This window comes from Rhinopithecus roxellana, chromosome 6 (genome assembly GCF_007565055.1).
Source record: "Rhinopithecus roxellana isolate Shanxi Qingling chromosome 6, ASM756505v1, whole genome shotgun sequence".
Lineage (NCBI taxonomy): Eukaryota > Metazoa > Chordata > Mammalia > Primates > Cercopithecidae > Rhinopithecus > Rhinopithecus roxellana.
In genome coordinates this window covers 80,497,931-80,525,842 of record NC_044554.1, presented here as the reverse complement: position 1 = coordinate 80,525,842, position 27,912 = coordinate 80,497,931, and the positions used below count along the sequence as shown (strand labels likewise).

Genomic DNA, 27,912 nt, shown 5'->3' with positions numbered 1-27,912 from the left:
TCAAGGTGACTCAAGTTCCCACGCACAATAGGACGGCCTGAATGGAAACCAGGTACTGATTTTTCAACTGAACCTGCACAAACCACTCTAAAGAAATTGCTCTATCAGCTATCACTTCTAGTTGCACCTAGCAGCTAGAACAATACTACAGCAAGTGTTCAACAAACATTTGTTGAATAAGTTAATGTCAGATAGAAAAGGCTAGACATATGTAAAGGTATCTGACAAGATACAAATATTGATACAGCAAGAACATATAGACAGGCCACAAATAATTTTACCAATTTCGAATTATACTTTTAGAACAGCACTATCCAAACTAGTTTTGTAAAACCAAGAGGTTTTTCTAGTTATCTTAGGGATCGGTTACAGTTTAGTTATGAAATCTTCAAAACAAAATTTTAATAACTTTTGAATTAAAAATCAAATTATATAGGGTATACTTAAGAGATCTAAGGAAGGAAGGAAAATAAGAATCACTATAACAATCACAAAGTATTATGGTTCTAAGAAAATTTGGAAATAATTACATTTTCCATAGTAATTTGCCATATGAGGCCACTAATGTCTCTTCCCTACCCTCTAGAAAATGATAATTCTCTCCATAAACCAGTAGAAAATGTATGGAGGTTCTGTGATGTAGTCTAATTCTACTGAACATAAAAAGACAGCCCAGTCAAATTGGGCTAAATCTTGAGGACCACAAGTATATTTTATGCTGTAGGGAAGTCAAGAGTCAAGATGGGGAACTCACACAATTGGGTTTTCCCTCCTTTGAATCTCATCCTGGAGATGCCTCAAAAGCAAGTGGGCTATCGATGGAACTCAGAATGTAATATAAAAACTATAGCTGGCCCAGGCATGGTAGCTTATGCCTGTAATCCCAGTACCTTGGGAAGCCGAGGCAGGAGGATCACAAGGTCAAGAGATCGAGACCACCCTGACCAACACGGTGAAACCCCGTCTCTACTAAAAATATAAAAAAATTAGCTGGGTGTGGTGGGCCTCTGCAGTCCCAGCCAGTCAGGAGGCTGAAGCAGGAGAATGGTGTGAACATGGGAGGTGGAGCTTGCAGTCAGTGGAGCCTGTGCCACTGCACTCCGGCGACAGAGCGAGACTCCGTCCCAAAACAAAACAAAACAAAACAAAAAAACTATAGCTGATACTCTGGAGGGAATGGAAAAAATAAAGAGAGATCTGTGGAATACAGACCTAAAGCACTGGAAACGCAAGATCACAAACTAAACAACTAATTAAACAAGAATTTACAATAATCCTAATAAATATTCTCAAGGGCATGTAGGAGGGCACTGGAAACAAATAGGGACCAGGAGTTATAAAAAAGGACCAATCAGATATAGTAGAAACAAACAGTTTAATTCAGGGTTGAATGAATACAGTTGATGAATGAATTCATAAGATGGAGAGTGGTTTGAAACATTCCCAGAAGGCATTGGGAAGAGTAAAGAACAGGAAAAATGAGAGAAGGGCATGAAAAATAAAATAAATAAAATAAATATCAATATGTATTAATGGGAGCCCTAGAAGGAAAGAAAAAAATAAAGTTAAATATTTGAAGAGGCCGGGCGCGGTGGCTCAAGCCTGTAATCCCAGCACTTTGGGAGGCCGAGACGGGCGGATCACAAGGTCAGGAGATCGAGACCATCCTGGCTAACACTGTGAAACCCCGTCTCTACTAAAAAATACAAAAAACTAGCCGGGCGAGGTGGCGGGCGCCTGTAGTCCCAGCTACTCGGGAGGCTGAGGCAGGAGAATGGCGGGAACCCGGGGGGCGGAGCTTGCAGTGAGCTGAGATCCGGCCACTGCACTCCAGCCCCAGCGACAGAGTGAGACTCCGTCTCAAAAAAAAAAAAAAAAAATATTTGAAGAACTGTTAATTAAAATTTCTCCACAATTTTTTTTTGGGGGGGATGGAGTCTTGCCCCATCATCCAGGCTAGAGTGCACTGGTGCAATCCCAGCTCACTGCAACCTCTGCCTCCTTGGGTTCAAGTGATTCTCCTGCCGATGGATTACATTTTCAAGTATTAAACCAGCCTTGCATCCTTAGAATAAACTCCACTTGTTCATGGTATACAATTCTTTTTTGTTGTTTATTCTCACAGCCACAGTAGGTATAATTCTTTTTCTATATTGCTGAATATGTTACCTAATATTTTCCTGAGGAATTCTATGTTTGTATTGGTGTCTGTTATTTCTTTTAATTTTGCACTGTTTTTTGTTTGGTTTTGATATCAGGGCAATACTGCCCTTACAAAACGAGTCAGAAAATATTCCCAGCCAAGTGCAGTGGTTCAGGCCTATATTCCCAGGACTTTGGGAGGCTGAGGTGGGAGGACTGCTTGAGTCTAGGAGTTCAAGACAGCCTGGTCAACACAGTGAGACTTCATCTCTACAAAATAAAAAATTGGCTGGGCATGGTGGCAGGCAGCTACTCAGGAGGCTGAGGTGGGAGGGCTGCTTGAGCTTGGAAGGTCGAGGCTGCAGTGAGCCAAGATGATGCCACTGCACTCTAAACTGGGCAACAGAGACAGACCCTATCCCAAAAAAAAAAAAAAAGAAGAAGAAGAGGAGAAAAGAGAAGAGGGGAGGGGGAGAGGTGAGAGGGGAGAAGAGAAGAGTTCCCTCCCTTTCTGTTTTTCTGGAAGAGTATGTAGAATTGACATTAATTCTTTAAATGTTTGATAGAATTCTCCAGTGAAACCATTTGGGTCTGAAGATTTTTTAAATGGGAGTTTTCAAATTAGATACTGAATTTCTTTAATAATTATAGGGGTATTCAAATGATCTATTTCATATTGGATGCCTGTGGGAGGAGTTTGTGCTTTTCAAGGAATTGGTCTATTTTTTGGCCCACTATTTGTGTGTGGAGTTGCTTGTGTTCTCTCATTATCCTTTTGATTCTCAGGGTCTCTCAGAACTTGAAGAATGTTGTGCCACTGGTCCTCACTATGTGTAACAAGAAATCTGCTGTCTTTCCATTTTCCCCTATGAGTAAAGTGTTTCTTTCTTGCCACTTTCAAGATTTTTTGCTGTTATCTTTACTTTTCAGAAATTCTACTATGATGGACTTCAGTAGTGGATTTCTTCATCTTGTTTGGCATTTGCTCAGCTTTCTGAATCTTTTAAGTTTGTCTTTTGTCAAACATTTCAACCTGTAAGATCTTTGAAAAGCTTTTCAGCCCTTCCCTCTTTCTCCTCTCTTTTCAGGACTTCAACAATACAAATGTTAGAAAATTTAACCTAGACCCTCAGAAGGGAAGGGAACGGCACCTTTTTTTTTTTTTTTTTTTGAGATGAAGTCTCGTTCTGTTACCCAGGCTGGAGTGCAGTGGTGAGATCTCGGCTCACTGCAACCTCCACCTTCCGGAGTCAAGCAATAGTCCTGCCTCAGCCTCCTCAGATTATAGGCATGTGCCACCACAACCAGCTAATTTTTGTATTTTTAGGAGAGATGGGGTTTCAACACGTTGGTCAGGCTGGTCTTGAACTCCTGACCTCGTGATCCGTCCGCTTCGGCCTCCCAAAGTGCTGGGATTACAGGAATGGGCCACGGCTCTCGGCAACACCACCTTTTTACCACCAAGTAGGGGTCAAAGGTCGGATTCCCTACTTGACCTCCTGCATGGAGGGCTCCTTCCTCGTTACTGCTGGGTATGATAAGAGTTCTGGTTCCCCATGTGGCTTCCACTGATTCTTCCCACTGGTTGGGAGGAAAAGGAGGGCCTCATTACTGCCCCACCCAATGTGGTCTCCACTAACACTCCAGAACCACACAAGATTCCTTAAGGGTTTGTTACTGCCCAAGAGGGATAAAAGTCCATGGTCCCTCCCTATTCAACTTTTTCTGGAGGAATAAGTGGCTCTCACTTAGCCTTTGCTAGCAGGCGCAGAGGTAGGACCACAGTTCTTTCTGTCACGTTTGGTTGGCACTGAGCGGTTGTCTAAATATTTTCTGTCTTGTGCTAGGCTGCCCCTTTCCTGGTCTTTTGGTCAGAAGGAGCTGACTTTTGCAGGGGGTTCTGTCTGTACCCTGCTGGTGTTTCCTGGTTGCCAGCTTCTTCAGCTCATAGTCTGGGCTACATAAGGAAAAAAGACAACCTGAAGAAATAACTACTGGGTCGTTTTCTGGGTCCTGGGTGGTCTGCCTTCTCTCTACCTTTCAGAGTGTTCTTATGTTACTGTATCTAGTGTCCAAGAATTTTAGATTTTAAGTGCACTTAACTAGAAGAATAGGGAAAAGAATGTCTACTTCATCTTCCCAGAAAACTTCCAACCTTTTTCATGTTTAATGATTTATTATCAATTCCTCCACACCTCCATTTGCTTTGTTTTCTATGTACTATTCTATTTCTTCAACAACTTCTCAATATATTATTCTACCCAAACATATAGTCTATACTTACTTATCCCAGAGCTTCTGTGGCCTGTTTCTTATTTTCCTGGGACTTTGCTTTCCTGTTATCCTGGGAATTATCTTTGTTCCTTTCCCTGGCAGACCCCTTGGGCTATGAATCCATGTTTTCCTCTTCTTGGTTTGCCCTTGTGTTTTGTTTGATTTTGTTTTTGAAGACTGTGTCTCATGTTGTCGCCCAGGCTGGAGTGCAGTGGCGCCATCTTGGCTCACTGCAACCTCTGCCTCCCGGGTTCAAGCAATTCTCGTACCTCAGCCTCCCAAGTAGCTGGAATTACAGGCATGTGCCACCACACCCGGCTAATTTTTCTGGCATTTTAAATAGAGACAGGGTTTCGCCATGTTGGTCAGGCTGGTCTCAAACTCCTGGCCTCATCTGATCTGCCCCACCCTTGGCCTCCCAAAGTGCTGGGATTGCAAGCGTGAGCCACCGCGCCCGGCCTCCCCTTATGTTTTGATGCAGCACATCCTCCGGTAACTTCTAAGAACCAGCTTCTGTGAGCTGAGGTTTTAGAGACCTGTCTAGTCATCATGACAGGATCCTTTCAATGGGGGGAGTCATGTCCATCAGTCAATTCTTCAAAATAGTCTTCCTTTACTGTCTTAATAACTTCTTCTCACTCTTCCCTTCATTCTTTATTCCTGGGAGTCAGATGTTGAACTTCCTGAATTGATCATCTAATTTCATTTCTCTGTCTCATCTTTTGTTTATTAACCTTCTTTGTCTTTTGAATATTCTTTCTGGAACTTTTTTTTTACTTTTATCTTTCAACACCTCTATTGAATTTTTTAAAGATATATAAATAACATAGTTGTTTTGTTTGCTTTTTTTTTTTTTTTTTGACACAGAGTCTTACTCTTTCACCCAAGCTGGAGCGCAGTGGTATGATCTTGGCTCACTGCAACCTCCACCTCCCAGGTTCCAGTGATTCTCCTGCCTCAGCCTCCCAAGTACCTGGTATTACAGGTGCCTGCCGCCACACCCAACTAATTTTTGTATTTTTAGTAGACACAGGATTGCTCCATGTTGGCCAGGCTGGTCTCGAACTCCTGACCTCAAGTGATCCGCACGCCTCGGCCTCCTAAAGTGCTGGGATTACAGGTGTGAGCCACTGCACCCGGCCTAATTAACATAGTTTTAATTCCAGAAGCTCTTCCTCTCACCTTTTATTTATTTAAAAGTAGAATCCTGTTGTCACTGTCAACAATATTTCCTCTTATCTTTCTGAAAATATTATATACTTTTAAATTTCTTCCCCTATTTTCTGCATTGTTGCTGTTTATTCATGTCTATTTTGTGTATTTGTCTTGAGTTCTGCCTTGAGGTTGAAAGTTGTCCTCAAATGTGTACTTATACTCAGCTGCCTATGTTTGAAATGAGGCTCCAAAAAGCTGACAGACGCCGGATGCCTGGCGGGAGTCCTGACTGTTGGGAGTTTATTCAGGCTGGTTGGGTGGATAACCCCAAAGGCCAGTATGGGCTGCTCAACTTCCCCAATGAGCACCCTTCCAAGAATTCCTTTGTTGGAAAGGCCTGGGTTGAAGGCATTCTAGAAGCTTGAAAGAGAAAGGAGTTGGGAATTCTCTCCATTCCACATACAGGCTTTGACTTGACTTCCTTATCTTCTGTGTTGGTCTCTCCCCAGCTGCCCCTGTATCAGGTTTCTATATGTCCAAAGCCCCATCTTCCGGTGGGTGGGGGTGAGTTAATCATCTGGCTGGGCCAGGTGAGAGTGGAAATCCCTCCCATGGACATTTGCACTGCCCCATGCCCCTCCTGAGCCCCCTGGACTCCATATCCTCTGCAGGAACTCAGGTCTGGCTGCGTTAGCTCTAACTCAGTTATCTCACCCTCAGCAGTTTCCTTCTTCCATGTTTATGGACCACCTCATCCACTGTTGTCTCCTTTCCTATTCCCTCTGACCTCATGGCTTTATACCTTTTTATTCATTTACTTTCATTTTAGGGGAGGGATTAAAAATCAACTTATGCACATTACATGGTTTATGCACAGTATTTTGGCCTCAGGCCTCTGAGACCCAATGATGAGCCTCAAACACATGGTCTGAATTCTAGGCAGTGACTGTTAGACCTGCAAGGTCATGGCCTTGACCAGGTAACTCTTTTCAACTGCAAACTACAGGAGATGTGAGTTTTCTCCCAGCTCTTGAACCCTCTTATGGTGGAGCAGCACATACTACCCACACAGCCAAGCCTTCGAGAGAAAGAAGGTGGCATTGCTACTACAGAAAAAAACAAACTGGGGTTAGCAGGCAGAATCTGGGTTTTCGGTTATCCAATTATTAAATTTATCACCATGGACAAGACAATAGGTGGGATAATCAACTACTAAGGTGTTTGTGTGGCTGTGTCTTATAAACTCAAGAGCGTCTGGTGGATACAAGCATGACCGTCACTGTCGTTTGGCAGGCATATCCTGTGGCCCATGACGACTTACCTTTACCTCCTTCTCAATATAGTCGCTCAGCAGTCTGTCTGGCTCGACGCGCTCAGGCAATGACAACACCACAGTGTGCAGAGGGCGCCTCTCTGTCACCTTCTCATGGGCTTTCTTATCTCTACTCTTTTCACCTTTTAGGAATACTCGTTTAAATGGCGAGACAATTCCAGGCTGCAGGCAGAAATGGCAATGATTGGAGTTCATTATTTACAAATGCTTTGTGTTGTACCTATGGTTAACAAACAGAAGTAGCCAAAACTACTACCATGGTCCCCATGCAACAGGGATCAGGGATCACTGACTGCCAGACTGGTGAGAAAAGTATCAACAGCACACAAGCCTGAGGGACCCCAGCCAACAGGCAGGCCGGCAGGGTGCAGCTGGGCTGCCATGCAGCCTCTGGCATGGAGGGGCCCTGTTCTTCACCTGTTCGTACAACACATAGAAGGCAGGTAATCTTATCTGGCAAGACAATGGCAGAAGAGGGAGATTCCCCACAGAAGATAAAACATAACGTCATTCCAACTCTTTCCGGTTCAGCTGAGACACTTCATCTCTGAGAACTCCGGGAAGGCAGGTGGAAAGTGTGGTCGGTGCTGGCATCAACAAGTTAAGCATCTCAACAGCCAAGGCTGAGCACATTTCTTAATGGCTTAATGGGGCACATGTTTTTTATGCAATTCCTTCCCCAATGGGGACCTCATGACTCCAAGTGGGGACACTGAGCGTGATGAGCTCCAATGCGGATCAACAAGGGAGAAACCAGGCCGGGCACGGTAGCTCATGCCTGGATTCCCAGCACTTTGGGAGGCTGAGGTAGCCACATCACTTAAGGTCAGGAGTTCGAGACCAGCCTGGCCAACACGATGAATCCCTATCTCTACTAAAAATACAAAAATTAGCCAGGTATGGTGGCACATGTCTGTAATCCCAGCTACTTGGGTGGCTGAGACAGAAGAATTGCTTGAACCTGGGAGGGGAAGGTTGCAGTGAGCTGAGATGCCACTGCACTCCAGCCTGGGCAACAGAGCAAGATACTGTCTCAAAAAAAAAAAAAAAAAGAAAAAAAAAAAAAAGGTTGCGGGGGAGAAGCCCTGATCAGCAGCTGGCCAGCCCCTAACTTTGATGACTTCACACCCTATCCAGCATCTCATGAGGGTTCTGAAGGCTAATCCTGCAATCAATGTCAACTTAAAGAGTGAGAATGAGTGAGAATGAGTGAGAGAGCAAGAGAGGATTACAGCCAAGCCTCACCTGCACAACCCAGGAAAAGACCTGACACTTCCTTCACAGTAACTCCGTAAGAAAGCTTTTCATCACCACCTTTGACAATGGTGCCGGGTTGGGGGGCTGGGGGGCGAAGCAAACCCAAATTGTGCTGAGAGATCATGCTACAATCCCCATCTACAGTCACTCAAAGGAACATAAACCTGAGAAAACGAGACACTGATGTGCAGCCGCAGCAAGGAAACATCACACAGGCCTGCAAAAACCAGAGCCGTGAGTAAGAGTGAGAACTTATTCCCCACTGTCTTCTCCATAACTCTCAACAGAGGAAATGCAGGAAGAGATGACAACACTCCTTCTGCAGGTGCCTCCAGGATGGGGTGACCCATTGCACAGATGGCGGCCGAAACCCCCACAGTATTCCCAGCTCAGACCCCCCTTACCACCAAACACAGAAACAAACAAAAACATATATACAATAAATCACCAAACTTTCATTAAAAGTTCTCATTTCTGTCTCTCTCCAGCATATGGGAAATTCACCCATATGCCAAATCCAATATAAAATGGTATAGCAGAACCTGTGGTCCTATAAGGACACCTCCTCAAAACCACCAATTTCACAGATGGACAATCACAGCCAAGTGGTTCAGTAACCACTCCTGACAAAGGCAGAAATCGGTCGTCCAGTGGCTCCCTAACGAGGTTGGGGTTGGACCCTGCCCTGTATGAGCCCCTCCCCACCACCACCATCACACTCAGTTCTCCAGAATTAGGGGGAAAAAATAAATAAGCAAACAAAGGCCACCCCAAAGAAAACAAATCCTCAAAAAGCAAAACCCAACATTTTTCCTGACCCTGCTGCCTCCTGATAGCCAAGGCTGAGCTTTCTGTTCCTCAGCTTCCTCCTTACCCTTCTTTATTTAACCCTTTCAGAGCTAGGTTTTTATTGCCTTCACCCACTAAAACAGATATGGAATCAGGAGGCTCTTTCAACAAAAACAAAAACAAAAAACACAATAAAGTCTTGCTTCCAGAGAAGTGCACTAATGCTGCCACCACACCTCTGTCACTCTGTCCCCTGTGTTTCCTGCATCTCATGTACCCTTTGCCAGCTCTCTTTCTTCTGCCAGTAAATACAGATATTCTTCAGGTCTTAGGCACTGACCTCTGCTCCGGCATGCGTTGGGCTGCACCACTTACTAAGCAAACAGGTTGGATGAACTCTCACCATCTGCACAACAGGCTAACAATCCTTAGAGAAGTGCCACAGGCAATCAATACAATAATCTACATAAAGCTCTGAGCACATGTCTGATATGTTGTGGACAAACAAAATATACAGCAGTTAATTTTATGACTGTATTTACCTTGACAATAAGTTAAAATTCATCTCTTCCACTGCTGTCTATATATATATATATATATATATATATATATATAATCAGACTGTCTCCTACACATCATGACCACAGACTAGATAATAAAGTTGGAGCAGTATCCCAGCCTAAGCTCTACATTCATGGCCCCAACAGGTGACACACCTGTGACCCAGGCTTAAAGCCCTATAATCTGCTAAAATGCTTCCCCTCACTTGGACTGACTGGACCCAGCCCTGCATCTGCCTTCTGCACCTGGAATAGCTCCCCCTGCCTGACCTGGAATAGTCTTCCCTTGACCCAGAGTGGTTCCCCATTGACCTGGAATAGTCCCCTATCTACCTGAACTAGTCCTCTCATAGACCCAGAGTAGTCCCCCGTTGATCAGGAGTTGTCTCTCCCCTTTGACCTGGAATAGGCCCCCTCCCAGGTCCCATTCTCTGCTGTTCAGCACAACCTGTGGTGGGGGAAGAGTATGGAGTAAGGATGACTAAAGGTCCTCAGAGTTGGTAACAGTTGGAGCCAGATGATATATACAGTAGCTTTGTTTTCTTTGTATTTTTTTAATATTTGAATTTTTAAATATTTTTTGAAAAGGATGAATATTTTCTGCTTCCTGCTGATTACACTTAAACTGAGGCAAAATACAAAAGCATAAAAAATTAAGATCACCAATATCCTTACAAGATGATTCTCTCTAAGACGAACCACAGAGATGACAGAAAGTGCTCCCAGGCTGGGTGCAGTGGCTCACGCCTATAATCCCAGCACTTTTGGGAGGCCAAGGTGGGTGGACTGTTGAGCTTAGGGGCTCGAGACCAGCCCGGGCAACCTGGTGGGACCCCATCTCTACAAAAACTACAAAAATTAGCCAGGTGTGGTGGTTCATGCATGTAGTATCAGCTACTTGGGAGGCTGAGGCAGGAAGTTGCTTGAGCCCGGTAAGTCAAGGGTGCAGTGAGTTGTGATCATGCCACTGCACTCCAGCCTGGGCAACAGAGTGAGACCTTGTCTCAAGAAAAACAAAAACTTTTTTAAAAGTGCTTCCAGAAGCTGGGTGCCGTGGCTCACACCTGTAATCCCAGCACTTTGGGAGGGTGAGGAGGCAGATCACTTGAGGTCAGGAGTTCGAGACCAGCCTGGCCAAGATGGTGAAACCCCATTTCTACTAAAAATACCAAAAATTAGGTGTGGTGGCAGGCGCCTGTAATCCCAGCTACTCGGGAGGCTGAGACAGGAGAATCGCTTGAACCAAAGAAGCGGAGGTTGCAGTGAGGCGAGATTGTGCCACTGCACTCCAGCCTGGGCAACAAGAGTAAAACTCCATCTCAAAGATTAAAAAAAAAAAAAAAAAAAAAGGCCAAGCATGGTGGCTCAGCCCTACAATCCCAGCACTTTGGGAGGCCAAGGCTGGCAGATCACTTGAGGTCAGGAGTTTGAGACCAGCCTGGCCAAGATGGTGAAATGCCATCTCTACTTAAAATACCAAAAATTAGCTGGGCACAGTGGCAGGTAACTGTAATCCCAGCTACTCAAGAGGCTGAGACAGAAGAATCGCTTGAATCCGGGAGGCAGAGGTTGCAGTGAGCTGAAATTGCACCATTGTACTCCAGCCTGGGCAATAAGAGCCAAACTCCATCTCAAAAAAAAAAGAAAAGAAAAGAAAAAAGAAGAAGTGTTTCCAGGAGAGCTTGCTGGGACTGGCCTGGGCTCAGAGAGCATATGGCCTTGTGCTGCCCAGGCCCTGGCTCTATGACAGCAGTGAAGACAGGATGTCCCTGAGGCACTTTCAGGCTTCATTCTCCTTAATCCCTGACAAGCTTTGAGCCCCAGGACAAGTTCGGATATGACAGGTAGTTTGCAGTGTGGGGTTCTCATGGGAGAATGGTGGGAAATGGTCACCTGAATTTGTCAGCCAAGAAATCATGGTAAACTATAAGTTAAAAATGGTCCTCAAAATTTAGTGGTGCAATTTTAGCCATGCAAAAAATCACGTTTCTCTAGCCTCACCAAAAGCACACCAGGCTTTGCTTGCCTGTGATTTCCTCTCTGCTGGCATCCCCAGGTGACCAGATGGCACATGAATTACTTTTCAAATATGTATGCTTGACCACTCACTTATTCTCCCAGGCCCTATGATGTGCAAGACCCTGGCCTGGAGGTTATGGAAATACAGAGGCATGTGGCCCACGAGCCCAGCTTTTCAGAAGCTTGCATCTCTACAGACATGGATAATCTCACATCAGCCACAGGAAAATGGCTGTCCCTAAACCATTTCTGCCTGCTAGCCCCCAAAGCTCATTCCTAAATGATAACTAGCTGTGTCATGGACAGTGACTGGGCTCTGAATCTGACAGTGTGGGCAAGCAGTCTGGCTCCATTTGTTGGCTCTTCTCAAAGCTGTCTGTTAGCCAAACTAGTTACTAACCTACCTATGGGAGCAACAGGAAACTAACTCTGAGACAGGAGATTTGCCAAGATCAACCTCTAACCAAGAAGCCCACACAAAATCAACAGGTCCCACAAACCTCATGCAACCTACACTGTTATTTTAATGTTGATGTACAGGTCATAAAATTACAGTCTCCACACAGAATTATAGTCTGCACTGGGAAGGACCCTGGGGCCCCCCGTCCCACAATCCCACCCCTAAAAAGAGACCCTCTGCAGTTAGGCAGTGAGAAACTGTAGGAACTCTTGTAGGGCAAGGAAACCAGGATGGCCCTCTGTAGATGCCTCTTACTGCCCAAGCATCAGTTCTTCCCTAGATTGAGCCCAGCTCAGTCCTCCTCTGGCATTTGCTTTTTTTTTTTTTTTTTTTTTTTTTGAGACAGAGTTTTGCTCTTGTCACCCAGGCTAGATGGAGTGAAATGGCGTGATCTTGGCTCACTGCAACTTCCGCCTCCCTGGTTCAAGCAATTCTCCTGCCTCAGCCTCCGGAGTAGCTGGGATTACAGGCACCTGCCACCATGCCAGGCTAATTTTCATGCCTGGCTAATTTTTGTATTTTTAGTAGAGATGGGGTTTCACCATGTTGGCCAGGCTGGTCTCCAACTCCCGACCTCAGGTGATCCACCTGCCTCAGCCTCCCAAAGTGCTGGGATTACAGGCATAAGCCATTGCGCCCGGCTGCCCTTGGCTCTTACCCAGCAGCCAGCATGGAGCTTGCACAGACTGGACAGCAATAAATGCTGGTAAAGACTCTTGATGGAACGCTTGGACCAGGCTAGGCATCTGGGGAGGCCCTTTGGTTAGAGGTGACACAGCCCCTGCCCTCAATGATGTCACAGTCAAGCAGAATGTAGTAAGACCAGAGGTAAAGTAACTGAAATTAAATCCACACTAAAAACAGCCAATCAATGCTGAAGACACATAGGATGCTCCAAAGGTACACTTAGGGCTCAGCCACTCTGTTCTTAAAGCTGCTGTTCTGAGCAGCAGAGACAAGGAGAAGTAATGAGCAGGAGATACAGCCATCTGACTGCTCACAGGCTAGCAGAGGAGGGTGACCCCGGAACACCAAAGATAGGGCAGGCCAAGGTGCTTCAGAGGAACCTGCCCCTTCTACCTGGGCCTCCAAATCACGAATAGTTTAACAAGCAGATTCTGAGGACTACTTGGAGGCAGGCATCTCTCTGGCCCTAGTCCTTAGTCTTCAACAGCAGCTACCATAAGTTTCTTTTTTTAATGTCTCAAATAATTTTACTTGATGGGTAAGCCTTCCTAGAAAGCGGAATATTAACACTATTAAGTAAAGAAATGCATCCTTGCACATCTGCTGCAGCCTCCCTCTGCCGCTCCTACCCATTCAGCACAGAATGCACAGTAGGTGCTGTTCCCGCTGAGCATGATGGGGCTTTTCGGAGGTAGTGTTTGCTCAGCTCTCAGCTGCAGGGGGTGGTAGGAGGGACAGCCAGTGCTGGGGGAGAGCTCTCTGCTATTCCAGATACAAAACTGAACAGGAAGCCACCTTAGATTTTTGGAAAAGAAGTTGCTTTTGAACACAAAATTTAAGCTGATGGCTGGGCGCAGTGGTTCATGCCTGTAATCCCAACATTTTGGGAGGCCAAGATGGGAGGATCACTAGAGTCAGGAGTTTGAGACCAGCCTGGGAAACAGGGTGAGACCTCATCTTTAAAAAAAAAATACAAAAATTAGCAGGACGTGGTGGCACACACCTGTAGTCACAGTTACTCAGGAGGCTAAAGTGGGAGGATCACTTGAGCCTGGAAGATCACTTGAGCTGTGATCGCACCACTGCACTCTAGCCTGGGTGACAGAGCCAGACCATCTCAAAACAAATAATAATTATTAATTAAAAAAAAAAAAGCTGAGCATGGTGGCATACATCTGTAGTCCTAGCTACCTGAAAGACTGGCGTGAGAGAATCACTTGCACCCAGGAGCTCAAAGCTGCAGTGGGCTATGACTGCCCACTGCACTCCAGCCTAAGTGACTGAGCAAGGCCTTTTTTTTTTTTTTTTTTTTGACATGGAGTCTCACTATACAGCCCAGGCTGGAGTACAGTGGCACATGATCTTGGCTCAGAGCAACCTCCACCTCCCAGGCTCAAGCGATTCTCCTGCCTCAGCCTCCCGAGTATCTGGGATTACAGGTGCACACCACCACACCTGGCTAATTTTTGTATTTTTATAGAGATAGGGTTTCACCATGTTGGCCAGGCTGGTCTCAAACTCCTGACCTCAAGTGATCTACCCATCTCGGCCTTCCAAAGTGCTGGGATTACAGGTGTAAGTCACTGTACCTGGGCAAGGCCCTGTCTCTTTTAAAACTAAAAAAAGAAAGAAAATAAAGGAAAGTTCTACTTAAAAAATAATTGAAGCCAGGCGCAGTGACTCATGCCTGTAATCACAGCACTTTGGGAGGCTGAGGCGGGTGGGTCACCTGAGGTCAGAAGTTTGAGACCACCCTGGTCAACATGGTGAAACTCCGTCTCCACTAAAAATACAAAAATTAGCTGGGCATGGTGGCGCACACCTGTAGTCCCAGCTACTCGGGAGGCCGAGGCAGGAGAATTGCTTGAACCTGGGAGGTGGCAGTTGCAGTAAGCCAAGATCACGCCACTGCACTCCAGCCTGGGTGACAGAGCAAGACTCTGTCTCAAGAAAAAGCAAAATAAAATAAATAGAGGGCAGGCACAGTGGCTCACACCTGTAATTTCAACACTTTGGGAGGCCAAGGCAAGAGGATCACTTGAGGCCAGGAGTTCAAGACCAGCCTGGACAACATAGCAAGACCTGTCTCTAAAAAATATTAAAAATTAGTCTGTAGTTCCAGGTACGCAGGAGGCTGAGATGGGAGGATCACTTGAGTTTGGGAGGTTCAGGCTGCAGTGAGTTGTGACCACACCACTGCACTCAGCCTAGGCAACAGAGTGAGATCCTGTCTGGAAGGAAGGAGGGAAATAATTAAATGGTTTAGAATATTTTTAATGTACAGAATTAGGATTCCAGTAAACCATCATGGGTTATTTAACTCACTAGAATGTACTACAGATGTACTATAGAATTTAAAAGGTGGGATTAGCCCAGGCAATCATTCTTCCATTCAACATGTATTTTATTGAGTATGCCTGTTCATCACCACCAAATGATCATATCACCTTTGAACCTCAGAGACCAAAGGACCAGTTCAGTCCCTAGAAGGAAACCAGGCTAAGTGCTATTTCTCTTCCATGAGTGGAGTCCCAGCACCAAGGTGAGGTGTGGGGTCTATCCCAGCCTAAGTCTCTCCTGAAGAAACTGAGGCTGTGAGGGTTGAAGGGACCTGCCAGAATCCACAGCACGGAGCCAGGAGGAGGGAACACAGGGCTCTGAGTCACCATGCAGCGCTGTGCAAAGACATCGATATGGAATATATGCCACCTCAGATAACTGTACAGAACTTTCTAAACTCACTCTGGAAGATCCCTAGATCCTTACAAATTCTTACAAAGTTTATGTCTTAAGCTTAAAACAACTCTCAAAGTTGGAAACCTAAAATGTACTTCTAAGTTAAAAAACTAAAACTAAATCTGGCCTACTAGGGCTTAGCTTGTGAGAATGCCCTCCTCACACAAAGCCAAGGCTCAGGCTCTGGGCAAGGCTGGCCCTCGGGTGCCAACGGCGGGTCTTGAGTTTTGTTAGATCTGAAGCTCAACATTATCAGCTCACTTGGGTGAACAGGATCCGGAGTAACTGCGTCTACTCAACAAATTCTCAGAAACTAACTTATAAGTCAGGGCACCTGTTTATTAATTTACAAGGAGAAATGAATCCACCAGAAGACCCAGCAAACACAGACTCATGAAACAGTGGCCTCTACTTGCGGACCAAAGTAAATTTTATGACTATACCTTCTAGCTGTGTTCTCCATGCAAAACACTGAGCTCAGTATTACTCCGGAGAAAGTGCTAAGAAGTCTATGAAGGAAGAAAGGGAAGAACACTTAGTCCCATTGAGCAGTACCCAGCATGTCTCTGCTACAGGGTTCAGGCATTTTCATTTGTGCAAATTATTTAATCCTTATGAAAAAACCACAAGGTGGGTTTTATCTAATAAAACAAAACTCCCTCTGAACAAAGATGTTTAAAGTATTATAAAAAGGCCTATGTATCCTTAAGGCCAATATTCAGCACATCTCATGAGTATTCACTATACGCTAGACACTGGAGCTGTAGGAGCCACTGTCCCTGCCCCCCGGGAACCCCTAGTCTAAAGAGGGAGACAGACAAACTGCAACTGCACAGCCACATGAGGGCCCAGCAGGAATGAGGGAAAATGACTGGAAGAGGCACCAAACTCAGTGCCCACGTCTGAGAAGCCAGTGGAACCTAGAGCGATGATTCTGTCCAGCTGGACAGTGAGAGGCTATAGTCCCAGAGTGACATCTGTCATCCCTCAGAAATCACACTGCCTAAGGTGCACATCAGAGGCACTACGACAAATCCCCTCCTACAAGCTCCATGACAAAGAACTCCTCTGTGGACACCCACACTGCAGCCCTGTCTATCTGAAATTCAACAAACCTCCAGCACTCCCTGCAGCACCAGTTGACAGATTAGCATATTTTTTTTTTTTTAGTGCTTTGGTGCTTACCAATGGAAAAAGGACCTTTCCTCAGTGCTAGAGAGGATTAAATGATGAGTACGACACAGTCGGTGTGCACCCGCATCGCAGGACACAGCTAATTTCTTTCTTTCTTTTTTTTTTGAGATGCAGTTTCACTCTGTTGCCCAGCTGGAGTGCAGTGTGCAATCTAGGCTGACTGCAACCTCCACCTCCCGGGTTCAAGTGATTCTCCTGCCTCAGCCTCCCGAGTAGGTGGGATTACAGGCGCGTGCCACCACACCTGGCAAATTTTTTGTATTTTTAGTAGAGACGGGGTTTCACCATGTTAGCCAGGATGGTCTTGATCCCCTGACCTCCTGATCCGCCCACCTCAACCTCCCAAAGTGCTGGGATTACAGGCGTAAGCCACTGCATCCGGCCGACAGAGCGAATTTCAAGGGGAACCATAGTTCTGCCCACTACTGCCTGTTTGCTTCAGTGAGAAAAACACAGGCACCTTAGTGCCCACAGGAGGCCACACTGGGGGTGGCCAGGATCCATGCTGGTGGTGTCTTAAGCAGCACTCCACTCATGTTGCAGGTTTCATGGATGGAATTCCAGTTTTGGGTGCTCTCTTGCTTAACCATCTCCCTATATAATTTTTCAACCAAGCTCTTGGGTCCCAACTGACCACAAATCCATAGGAAAATTACTTCTCCCTGGAAGATGTGAAACCTGTGGCTTCTTCCTTGAGTCAAGATGGATGAATTCAACAACCTATACACCCCACCTGGAAGAGACGGCGCTTCTCCTCCATACACGTCCCTTGCCACAGGGTCTCAGATCAGGAAGCCAGCAAATGAACCCTCCACCCCATCCTCCCAAAGCAGGGGTCATGGAGACCGGGCCACCCTAGCTCACAATGGGCAAGCCCTGGGAAGCAGCCATGAAAGCCACCCACAAGGGACTCACACCATCATTCTAAACGGCGCTTTCCACACTGGACTTGCACCTACCTCATTCTCCATGGAATACCCCGTGTGAAATTCTGTTTGAGGAATTTCTTTGGAGAGATTCTGGTTCCTCCTCCTCTGCCGACAGCTACTATGCATTCTCTATTCACTTCTGAATTTGTTGAAAAATATGGCCAGATGTTAGCCCTCCCTCTGAAAAAAACATGACTGAACAGGAAGACCAGAAACCACAGCTTCCTTCTGCAAAGCCACTGAAGCTGTTTACAATGTTTTAAAAGTTTAAAAAGCAGGCAGCACCCAGAAACTGTTGGCAAAATCCAAACAGTCTGCATGCACAAAAAGACACAAAGTAAATCAGCTCATTTTCCCTACTCCCCACAGCACACGAACCCCACAGGCAGCCTCCCTGCATTTCCAGCAGAAACTCTGCAGTCAACGGAAGGACATTACTTTGAAAGTCCACCATTCTGCACATCCGAATGCCAAAGCTAAACAAGCAGACAGAAAGCACTGTGAGGGGCTACCCTTTCCTGGAGACAACAGGCCGTGCTGCTGGTGAAGACCCATGGTACCCGCCTCATACGAAGGGTGGAAACACACGACAAGGCTGTTCCAGCCACCCTGTTTGCAGTGCTTGCTCAAAGGCAGCAAGATCTTTACAGAGAAAACTCCATTCCAGGTGGGGCTTGGGCAGGGTACACTGGGCTCTACGGGTCCTCAGCCTACAAGTGCCTCTACCTGCCTCCAGGACTCATGAGTTTGAGTCAGCAGCACTTTGAAATTAATTGGCTACTTGCCTCTGGGCAACCTCACTTCTTTAAGGCAAATTTCCTAATCTAGAAAAGCAGAAGTTGGATCTGTTGCTGGTGAAGGCTCTTAGAACTCAGAAAATTCCAGAATGGTTTGCCAATAGGGAAGGCTACTTAATTAAATATTCTGGTTGGCCAGGTGCGGTGGCTCATGTCTGCTACAATCCCAGCACTTTAAGAGGCCGAGGCAGGTGAATCACCTGAGGTAAGAAGTTCAAGACCAGCCTGGCCAACAAGGTGAAACCCCATTTCTACTAAAAATAGAAAAACTAGCTGGGCGTGGTGGTGGGCGCCTGTTATCCCAGCTACTTGGGAGGCTGAGGCAGGAGAATCACTTGAACCTGGGAGGTAGAGGTTGCAGTGAGCCAAGAAAGCGCCATTGCACTCCAGCCTGGGTGACAGAGTGAGACTCCATCTCAAAAAAAAAAAAAAAAAAAATTCTGGTTAGAGTGACTATATTCACAGATCAATAAATAAACATAACAATTACAATTTTTTAAATATTAGGTTGAACCAAATCAAAGTGTTGATTTTCAACAGTATTCTGGCTATAAAAATGGTACTTTCGTATGGTTCTACTTCACTAACCTGTAACAAATAAAGTTTAATATTTCTTGATTCTGAAAAGACTGTTTCAGAATAATAATTTAGTGCTTCAATTATTATTCCATATACCACAGATGTAGAAACTGTCATAAAGTTGGAAAAGCAGCATTAGAACTAGATTCGAATCAATATCCAGTATTAACTGGACTGTCACTTTCTGTCTTTAAAAACCAGAGTAGAGTTGCCTACACAGGGCAGAACCAGCTGACCCTGACCTTCAGGCAGGCTCAAAGGGAAAAAGCAAACCAGGAGATACAGTAAGAGGTGCCAGTCAGCTGAGCAGCCTCACCTCTATTTTGGCTACTGCAAAGGGGAAGGGTTCCAGGGAAACAAACATGACTAAAAAGAAAACCCACATGCTCTGAACACTAGTCAACCCCAACGTTCCCTCACACTGTGATCCCCATGGCCAACATGACAGAGAAAAGCCAAAGAGTAAAGGGGAAGAGACAGGCACAGGAACCTACATTCTAGCTAGTATACTTAGAGACACTTGAGAAGAATTGCATCCATAAAATAAGACTAGACAGCCATGAAAAAGAGAAAACGGCCAGGCGTGGTGGCTCACGCCTGTAATCCCAGCACTTTGGAAGGTTGAGGTGGGCAGATCACCTGAGGTCAGGAGTTCGAGACCAGCCTGACCAACATGGAGAAATCCCGTCTCTACCAAAAACACAAAATTAGCCGGACATGATGGCGCATGCCTGTAATCCTAGCTATTCGGGAGGCTCAAGCATGAGAATCACCTGAACCCAGAAGGCGGAGGTTGAGGTGAGCTAAGATCGCGCCACTGCATTCCAGCGTGGGCAACAAGAGTGAAACTCCATCTCAAAAAAAAAAAAAAGAAAAAGAACAGAGAACAAGAAACATATCTTAGAAATTACAAATATGACTGCCAAAATAAAAAATTCATAGAATAATAACAAGGACATAGCTAAGAGCCCAAAGAATTACATGAAGGAGAACTGTGGGGTTGGCCAATGCCTGCCTGCTGCTGATGGCCACAGCTGCAAATGTTTTACAGATGAACAAATCCACCAAGTCGATAAAGGTAATCACCAACTTTGAACCCTGATTAAGCAAAATGTTAGCCCCCAAAAAAAATTCCATTCTCAGTAGTAGAACCACATTACAAAAAATTGTACTCAATTATGATGCCTTGAATTTCATCAATAAAAAATTTATGAAAATGTGCTTTCTCTCTTATATAAATACCTACTTAATGGCCTCAATTTTGCCCCTTGGCTCACACAGCCTAAAATATTTATTATCTGGTCCTTTATATGAAGTTTGCCAACCCTGTCCTAGAACAAAGTGAAAAGGCAAAAAGTTTAATGTGAGAAAAATTAAAGGCCACAGAAGCCGGGTCCATCAAGTCTAACAGTTTCTTAAAAGGAGAATAAAAGTGGGCAGAATCAAAGAGGGACACAAATATCAGAAGACAACAATGACGAACTCAATTTTATGGACAAAAAAAGCACAGTAACAAGTAGGCCGAATGTAAGAGACAAATCCTAAACACTTAGACTCGTCTTCATAAAACTACAGAATTTCGAGAGAATCTTAAAAGTTTCCAATAAGAAAATGCAAAAAAAAAGTACCTTTAAAAGCAGTAAGACTCAGATCAGCATCAGATGTATCATGATAAATGGGAATATGGTAATCCCTTTAAAATTCTGTGGGGAAATTAATTTAAATCTGGAAGTTAATTTAAAACCAAAGTGTCAATCAAGGTGCAAAATTGTTATTTTCACACCTGCAGTGTCTTGGGATCTTTACACCCTAAAAACCCCCTTTTGAAAAACATACTAGAGGATATACTCCCAGCAAAAGGAGGATGATCCAAGAGAGGAAAAGATGTGGACTCCAAGAAATGGTGGAACCAACCCAGGAAGCAGAGAAAAGAAATCCCAGGGTGACAATGACAGTGTTCAGCAAGCAAACAAAGGAAAATCTAGAAGATTCCATTAGGTAAACCAAGAGCCTAGAAGTTCTTGATGATAAAAACATGTTTCTTGGGCCTTGACTAAGGGCTGGCCTCGACATGCAGAGATGAAACTCCACAAAGCCTATAGGTAATCATTTAATGTTTGACTGACTGCTGAATGGTGATGCCAGAAGTTATCATCAGCTGAAGAGGCTTTGCTGAACGTTATAATCAGCTGAAGAGACTGCTGAACTGGCTACTCAGTAGAAATCCAAAAAGTCTACACTGTAGGTGTAAGGAAAACACCTAGAACTAAATTCAAAACTGATACAGAGGCTGGGCGCGGTGGTTCATGCCTATAATCCCAGCACTTTGGGAGGCCGAAGCGAGAGGATAACCTGAGATCGGGAGTTCGAGACCAGCCTGACCAGCATGGAGAAACCCTGACTCTACTAAAAATACAAAATTAGCCAGGCATGGTGGCACATGCCTGTAATCCTAGCTACTAGGGAGGCTAAGGCAGAAGAATCGCTTGAACCTGGGAGGCGGAGGTTGCGGTGAGCCAAGATTGTGCCATTGCACTCCAGCCTGGGCGACAAGAGCGAAACTCCGTCTCAAAAAAAAAAAAAAAAAAAAAAAAAAAAAAAAAAACTGATACAGAGCTATCAAAATAATGACTAAACAAAGATGCACAGGACAAAAAAAAAAAGATGTCCCAGTAATCTCACTGCCTGCCATAATAAAACTGAACCTCATTCATAATAACAAGGCATTCTCTAGAAAAAGGCTGAGTAAACTCTACCACACAGGCAAGCCCCCTGTTTTTGTAAATAAATTGGGGTTTTTTTGGTTTTTTGTTGTTGTTGTTAGTTTTGTTTTTTGAGATGGAGTCTCGCTCTGTCGCCCAGGCTGGAGTGCAGGGGCACAATCTCGGCTCACTGCAACCTCCACCTCCCAGGTTTAAGCCATACTCCTGCCTCAGCCTCCCGAGTAGCTGGGACTACAGGCGCCCGCCACCTTGCCTGGCTAATTTTTGTATTTTTAGTAGAGACAGGGTTTCGCCATGTTGGCCAGGCTGGTCTCGAACTCCTGACCTCAGGTGATCCACCCACCTCAGCCTCCCAAAGTGCTGGGATTACAGGCGTGAGCCACCTCGCTCAGCCGTAAATAAAGTTTTATTAGAACATTTAAAAAAAGAAGTTTGGGCAGGGCATGGTTCTCACCTATAAGTGGGAGCTAAACTATAGGTACACAAAGGCATACAGAGTGATATAATGGACACTGGAGACTTAGAAAGCGAGAAAGTGGGAGGGAGGTGAGGGATGAAAAATTACCTACTGGGTACAATGTACACTCTTTGGGTAATGGGTACACTAAAAGCCCAGACTTGCAGGGCACGGTGGCCCATGCCTGTAATCCCAGCACTGTGGGAGGCCGAGGCGGGTGGATCACTTGAGCTCCGGAGTTCGAGACCAACCTGGCCAACATGGTGAAACCCCGTCTCTACTAAAAATACAAAAATCAGCCAGGCGTGGTAGTGGGCACCTATAATCCCAGCTACTCGAGAGGCTGAGGCAGGAGAATCACTTGAGGCTGGGAGGCAGAGGTTGCAGTGAGCCGAGATCGCGCCACTGCACAAGAAAAGCAATTTATCGGAAACTCTAAAGAAAAGGCCGGGCATGGTGGCTCACGCCTGTAATCCCAGCACTTTGGGAGGGTGAGGCGGGTGGATCACGAGGTCAGGAGATCAAGACTATTCTGGCTAACACGGTGAAATCCCGTCTCTACTAAAAATACAAAACATTAGCCAGGCGCGGTGGCGGCCACCTGTAGTTCCAGCTACTCATGAGGCTGAGGCAGGAGAATGGTGTGAACCTGGGAGGCAGAGTTGCAGAGAGCCGAGATCACGCCACTGCACTCCAGGCTGGGTGACAGAGCGAGACTCCATCTCAAAAAAAAAGAAAAAAGAAAAGAAAGGCCAGGCGCGGTGGCTCACACCTGTAATCCCAGCACTTTGGGAGGCCGAGGCGGGCGGATCACGAGGTCAGGAGATTGAGACCATCCTGGCTAACACGGTGAAACCCTGTCTCTACTAAAAATACAAAAAAATTAGCCAGGCATTGTGGTGGGCGCCTGTAGTCCTAGCTACTCGGGAGGCTGAGGCAGGAGAATGGCGAGAACCTGGGAGGCAGAGCTTGCAGTGAGCCGAGATTGCACCACTGCACTCCAGCCTGGGCGACAGAGGCAGACTCCGACTCAAAAAAAAAAAAAAGACTGTATTATTACTGCAAACACAGAAAAGCATACACAAACAGGAAAGCAACGTGAAAGACTCTAATAATAGTTGTTTCTGGTGGGTGTGATTTTTTTCATATAATATATTTTGCTATTTTCTTCTGAGATATAAGTGTATTTTTTAGTAAGAAAACTAACAAGTTCATTTTGGAAAATCCTCAAAATTTTTAGCAAATATCACTTTCACTGAATAAAAACTGTTCTCTTGAGAGGTGGGTAAAGAAAAAAAGAATAACCTTGGTTCTACTATAGAGAACAATTTGTTAACATCTACTAAAATTACAAATGCACATATGCTTTCCCAGCAATTGCATTTTTGGGAATTAATCCTACAGATGCATTACATACATGACAGGTTAGAAGATTAATTGCTTCATTATTTGTTAAGCAAAATGACAACCTAAAAGTCCATAGGAGGGCTGCTGTTTAAATATAGTAGCCCACAGATAGAAATGCCATTCCACCCTAAAGAAGAATAAAAAAACTACATATCTATAATGAAAGAGCTCCAAAACACACTGTCAAGAAAAAATAAACCCAAAGAAGTTCTTATTCCCTTAAGAGAGAAGTAGACTGTATCAAAATAACTCTCTCACAGACTGAGATTACGAACTCTAGATAAAATGTGAAAAACAATCTTCTAAAGACACTGGAGACAAACAAGAAATAAAAAAGAAGCTTGGAATTTATATGACCCTTGAAAGAAGGGAACATCACTGGGCAAGATGCACTTTTATATTGCTCTACTCCTGAGAGTGCGCCCCAGTCTGAGAGGAGTGGAGCAGAGGAAAAAAAGCTGCAATTTTATTGGCCTGACAGGTTAAAGGAGGATTTGAGACTGCTAAAGAAGCTGGAAATTGAGAAGGAAATAAAGGAAAGGAGGAATCCACTAAATAAGGAACCCAAAGTCTGAGTATAAGGTCCCCTCAAATCTTTGGCTGAACCCTGAACTGTGTAAGTGGGGGTGAGACTCCCACAAGCCCAGAAAGGACACAATAGCTTGAAGGCTGAAGGAGCTGAGTTGATGGCTGGGCGCAGGGGCTCATCCCTGTAATCCCAGCACTTTGGGCGGCCAAGGCAGGAAGATCACTTGAGGTCAGGAGTTTGAAACCAGCCTGGGCAACACAGTGAGACCCCATTTCTACAAAAATAAAAATTAGCCAGATAGTGTATGCCTGTAGTCCTAGCTACTTGGGAGGCTAAGGTGGGAGAACTGCTTGAGCCCAGAAGTTTAAGGTCACAGTAAACTACAATCACACCACTGCACTCCAACCTAGGTGACAGAGCAAGATCCATCTCAAAAAAAAAAAAGCTGAGATTTTCTCTCTCCCTAGCTGCAGGGTAGATAAGAGTTTGGAATCCAAGTCCTTCCAAGTTAGAGGGGCTTACTAAGCACCTTAAACACTTGAGACTATCCATTTGAAACCCCACAAGGGCCACATCTTAGGAGTAAAAAGTACATTCTAGGACTAAGAGATTTACCCTAAGAGTAAGGACAAAGATCAAAACTGATCTACCAAAACAAAGTATAACACCCAGCCAGGTGTGGTGGCTCATTCCCGTAATCCCAGCACTTTCGGAGGCGGAGGCAGGAGGATGGCTTGAGGCCAGGAGTTCAAGACCAGCCTGGGCAACATACTGAGACTCCATCTATATTTTAAAAATTTTTTTCATTAGCCGGACACAGTGGTGCATGCCTGTAGTCCCGGCTACTCAGGAGGATGAGGCAGGAGAATCACTTGAACCTGGGAGGCAGAGGTTGCAAGGTTGCATTGAGCCAAGATCATGCCACAGCACTCCAGCCTGGGTGACAGAGCGAGACCATCTCAAAAAAAAAAAAAAAAAAAAGGCCAGGCACAGTGGCTCATGCCTGTAATCCCAACACTTTGGGAGGCTGAGGCAGGCAGATCATCTGAGGTCAGGAGTTCGAGACCAGCCCAGTCAACATGGCGAAACCACATTTCTATTAAAAATATAAAAATTGGCCTGGCCTGGTGGCGCATGCCTGTAATCCCAGCTACTTGGGAGGCTGATACAGGAGAATCACTTGAATCTGGGAGGTGGAGGTTGCAGTGAGCCGAGATTGCATTACTGCACTCCAGCCTGGCGACAGAGCAAGACTCCATCTCGAAAAAAAAAAAAAAAAGGAATTCTTAAGACTGTCAAATAAAATAAAAGACATTCAATACAACAAAAAAGACAGGTAACCTCTCAAGAGAAACAATGGATGCCAGAAGATAATGAGTCTTCATCTTTAAAATGCTAAAAGAAGCTAGCCGGCCGGGCGCGGTGGCTCAAGCCTGTAATCCCAGCACTTTGGGAGGCCGAGACGGGCGGATCACGAGGTCAGGAGATCGAGACCATCCTGGCTAACACAGTGAAACCCCGTCTCTACTAAAAATACAAAAACTAGCCGGGCGAGGTGGCGGGCGCCTGTAGTCCCAGCTACTCGGGAGGCTGAGGCAGGAGAATGGCGTAAACCCGGGAGGCGGAGCTTGCAGTGAGCTGAGATCCGGCCACTGCACTCCAGTCCGGGCGACAGAGCGAGACTCCGCCTCAAAAAAAAAAAAAAAAAAAAAAAAAAAAAAAAAAAAAAAAAAAAAAAAAAAAAAAAAAAGAAGCTAGCCATGGTGGCTCACGCCTTGGGAGGCTCAGGCAGGCGGATCACTGGAGGTCAGGAGTTGAAGACCAGCCCCACCAACATGGTGAAACCCCATCTCTGCTAAAAATAAAAAAAAAAATTAGCTTGGCGTGGTGGTATGTGCCTATAATGACAGCCTCCCAGGAGGCTGAGGCAGAAGAATCACTTGAACCCAGGAGGTAGAGGTTGCAGTGAGCCAATATCGCGCCACTACACTCCAGCCTGGGTGACAAAGCCAGATTCCGTCTCAAAAATAAACAAATAAGGCTGGGCGCAGTGGCTCACGCCTGTAATTCCAGCACTTTGGGAGGCCGAGGTGGGTGGATCACAAGGTCAGGAGTACAAGACCAGCCTGGCCAAGATGGTGAAACCCTGTCTCTACTAAAAATACAAAAAAAAAAAAAAAAAGCTGGACGTGGCGGCAGGTGCCTGTAATCCCAGCTACTTGGAGGCTGAGGCAGAGAACTGCTTGAACCCAGGAGGCAGATGTTGCAGTGAGCTGAGATTGTGCCACTGCACTCCAGCTGGGGCACAGAGCAAGACTGCGTCTTAAATAAATAAATAAATAAATAACGCTGAAAGAAAACAGTCAACCTAGAATTCTATATTCTATAAAACAGAGGTCCCCAACCCCAGGCCACAGACTGGTCTGGGTCCATAGCCTGTTAGGAATCAGGCCGCACACAGCAGGAGGTGAGCAGAGGGCCAGCGAACGTTACCAGCTGAGCCCCACCTCCTGTGAGATCAGAGGCTGCATTAGATTTTCATAGGAGCACAAACCCTGAATTGTGTGTTGGAGGGATCTAGGTTACACGCTCCATATGAGAATCTAATGCCTGATGATCCAAGATGGAACTGTTTCATCCCCAAACCTTTTCCTCACTTCGGTCTATGGAAAAATTGTCTTCCACGAAACCGGTCCCTGGTGCCAAAAAGGTTGGGGACTGCTGATGTAAAACTATCCTTCAAAAATGAAGACAAAATGAACACATTTTCAGATAATAAAAGGTGAAACAATGTGTCAGACCTACACCACGAAAAATTCTAAGCAAGGTCTTCAGGCTAAGATCTAAAAGTAAAATCCTAAGCACCCCAACTGACTGAACAAAGCCTGTTTTGGTCCCAGCCATGACAAGATAGCTTGGGACACACCTCGTTATATTCCCTCCCTGTTGTAGTTCAGGCACAAGTGACCAGCATTAATGTTAAAATAGAGACCATAAAACTGACAGAATGGACTCTGTGGCAATAAAATACCAAATTGTATGTGTTCATGAAGATCATGGTGGAAAAAAGATACCAAATTACAAACAAGACCTACGACCATACCAGGTAAGGATTCAGCCACACAGTCTTACTATTCAAGATCAACTCTGTTTTAACTGCCACAGGGTTTTTCTTTTTCTCTAGCAGCCAAACAAGCACTGTCCTGGATAAGCAATGGGAAAACAACTGCAACTGACCACCAGATGCCAAATGACCTCCTGGTCCACAAGCCAAAACTATAGCTGTGACTGGATAAGAGACTGACTTCAGTAACTCTCTCCTGACAAGAAGACCACCAGCCATAGACTGGTTTTAGCCAGTTTACAGAGGCTGTGCACTTGAGTGCCCTGTCTCCTTGCTTCACCTTTTGAGGTATGGTGCCTGAATATAATGCTGTCTCCACCTCAAAGTGAACATGGAATGCAAATAACATGCCTGTCTGGAAAAATAACTGTCAGATACTATGCTTAGTAGTACCTGGGTGATGAAATAATCTATACACTAAATCCTCATGACAAAAGTTTACCTATATAACAAACTTGCACATGTACCCCTGAACCTAAAAGTTCTTTGAAAAATGTATGTTTGGGCCAGATGCAGTGGCTCATGCCTGTAATCCCAGCACTTTGGGAGGCCGAGGCAGGTGGATCACGAGGTCAGGAGATCGAGACCATCCTGGCTAACACGGTGAAACCCCGTTTCTACTAAAAATACCAAAAAAATTAGCCAGGCAAGGTGGCTCACATCTGTAATCCTAGCTTTGGGAGGCCAAGGCAGTTAGATCACTTGAGGCCAGGAGTTAGAGATCAGCCTGGTCAACATGGTGAAACCCCATCTCTACCAAA

At 45.3% G+C, this 27,912-nt stretch overlaps 1 protein-coding gene across 10 annotated transcripts in view; it reads right to left on the bottom strand.

Annotated features, from left to right (window-relative positions):
• The window catches only part of CCM2 (CCM2 scaffold protein), a 73,644-nt gene that overhangs the window by 29,545 nt on the left and 16,187 nt on the right, over nucleotides 1-27,912 (bottom strand). For 3 of the 10 annotated variants that reach the window (XM_010374585.2, XM_030932146.1, XM_010374586.2), the window contains exons 1-2: nucleotides 17,566-17,715; nucleotides 6,893-7,066 (exon numbers count right to left, since the gene is read on the bottom strand). The exons of 1 other annotated variant lie outside the window; for it this stretch is intronic. In XM_010374585.2, the coding sequence (XP_010372887.1) occupies nucleotides 6,893-7,066; nucleotides 17,566-17,661 (270 nt within the window). In that variant the 5' untranslated portion in view covers nucleotides 17,662-17,715. Of the gene's footprint in view, nucleotides 1-3,600; nucleotides 3,724-6,892; nucleotides 7,067-17,565; nucleotides 17,716-27,912 lie in introns of those variants that run through there. 6 more of the 10 variants (XM_030932139.1, XM_030932143.1, XM_030932147.1 and 3 more) reach the window with 4 other exon arrangements.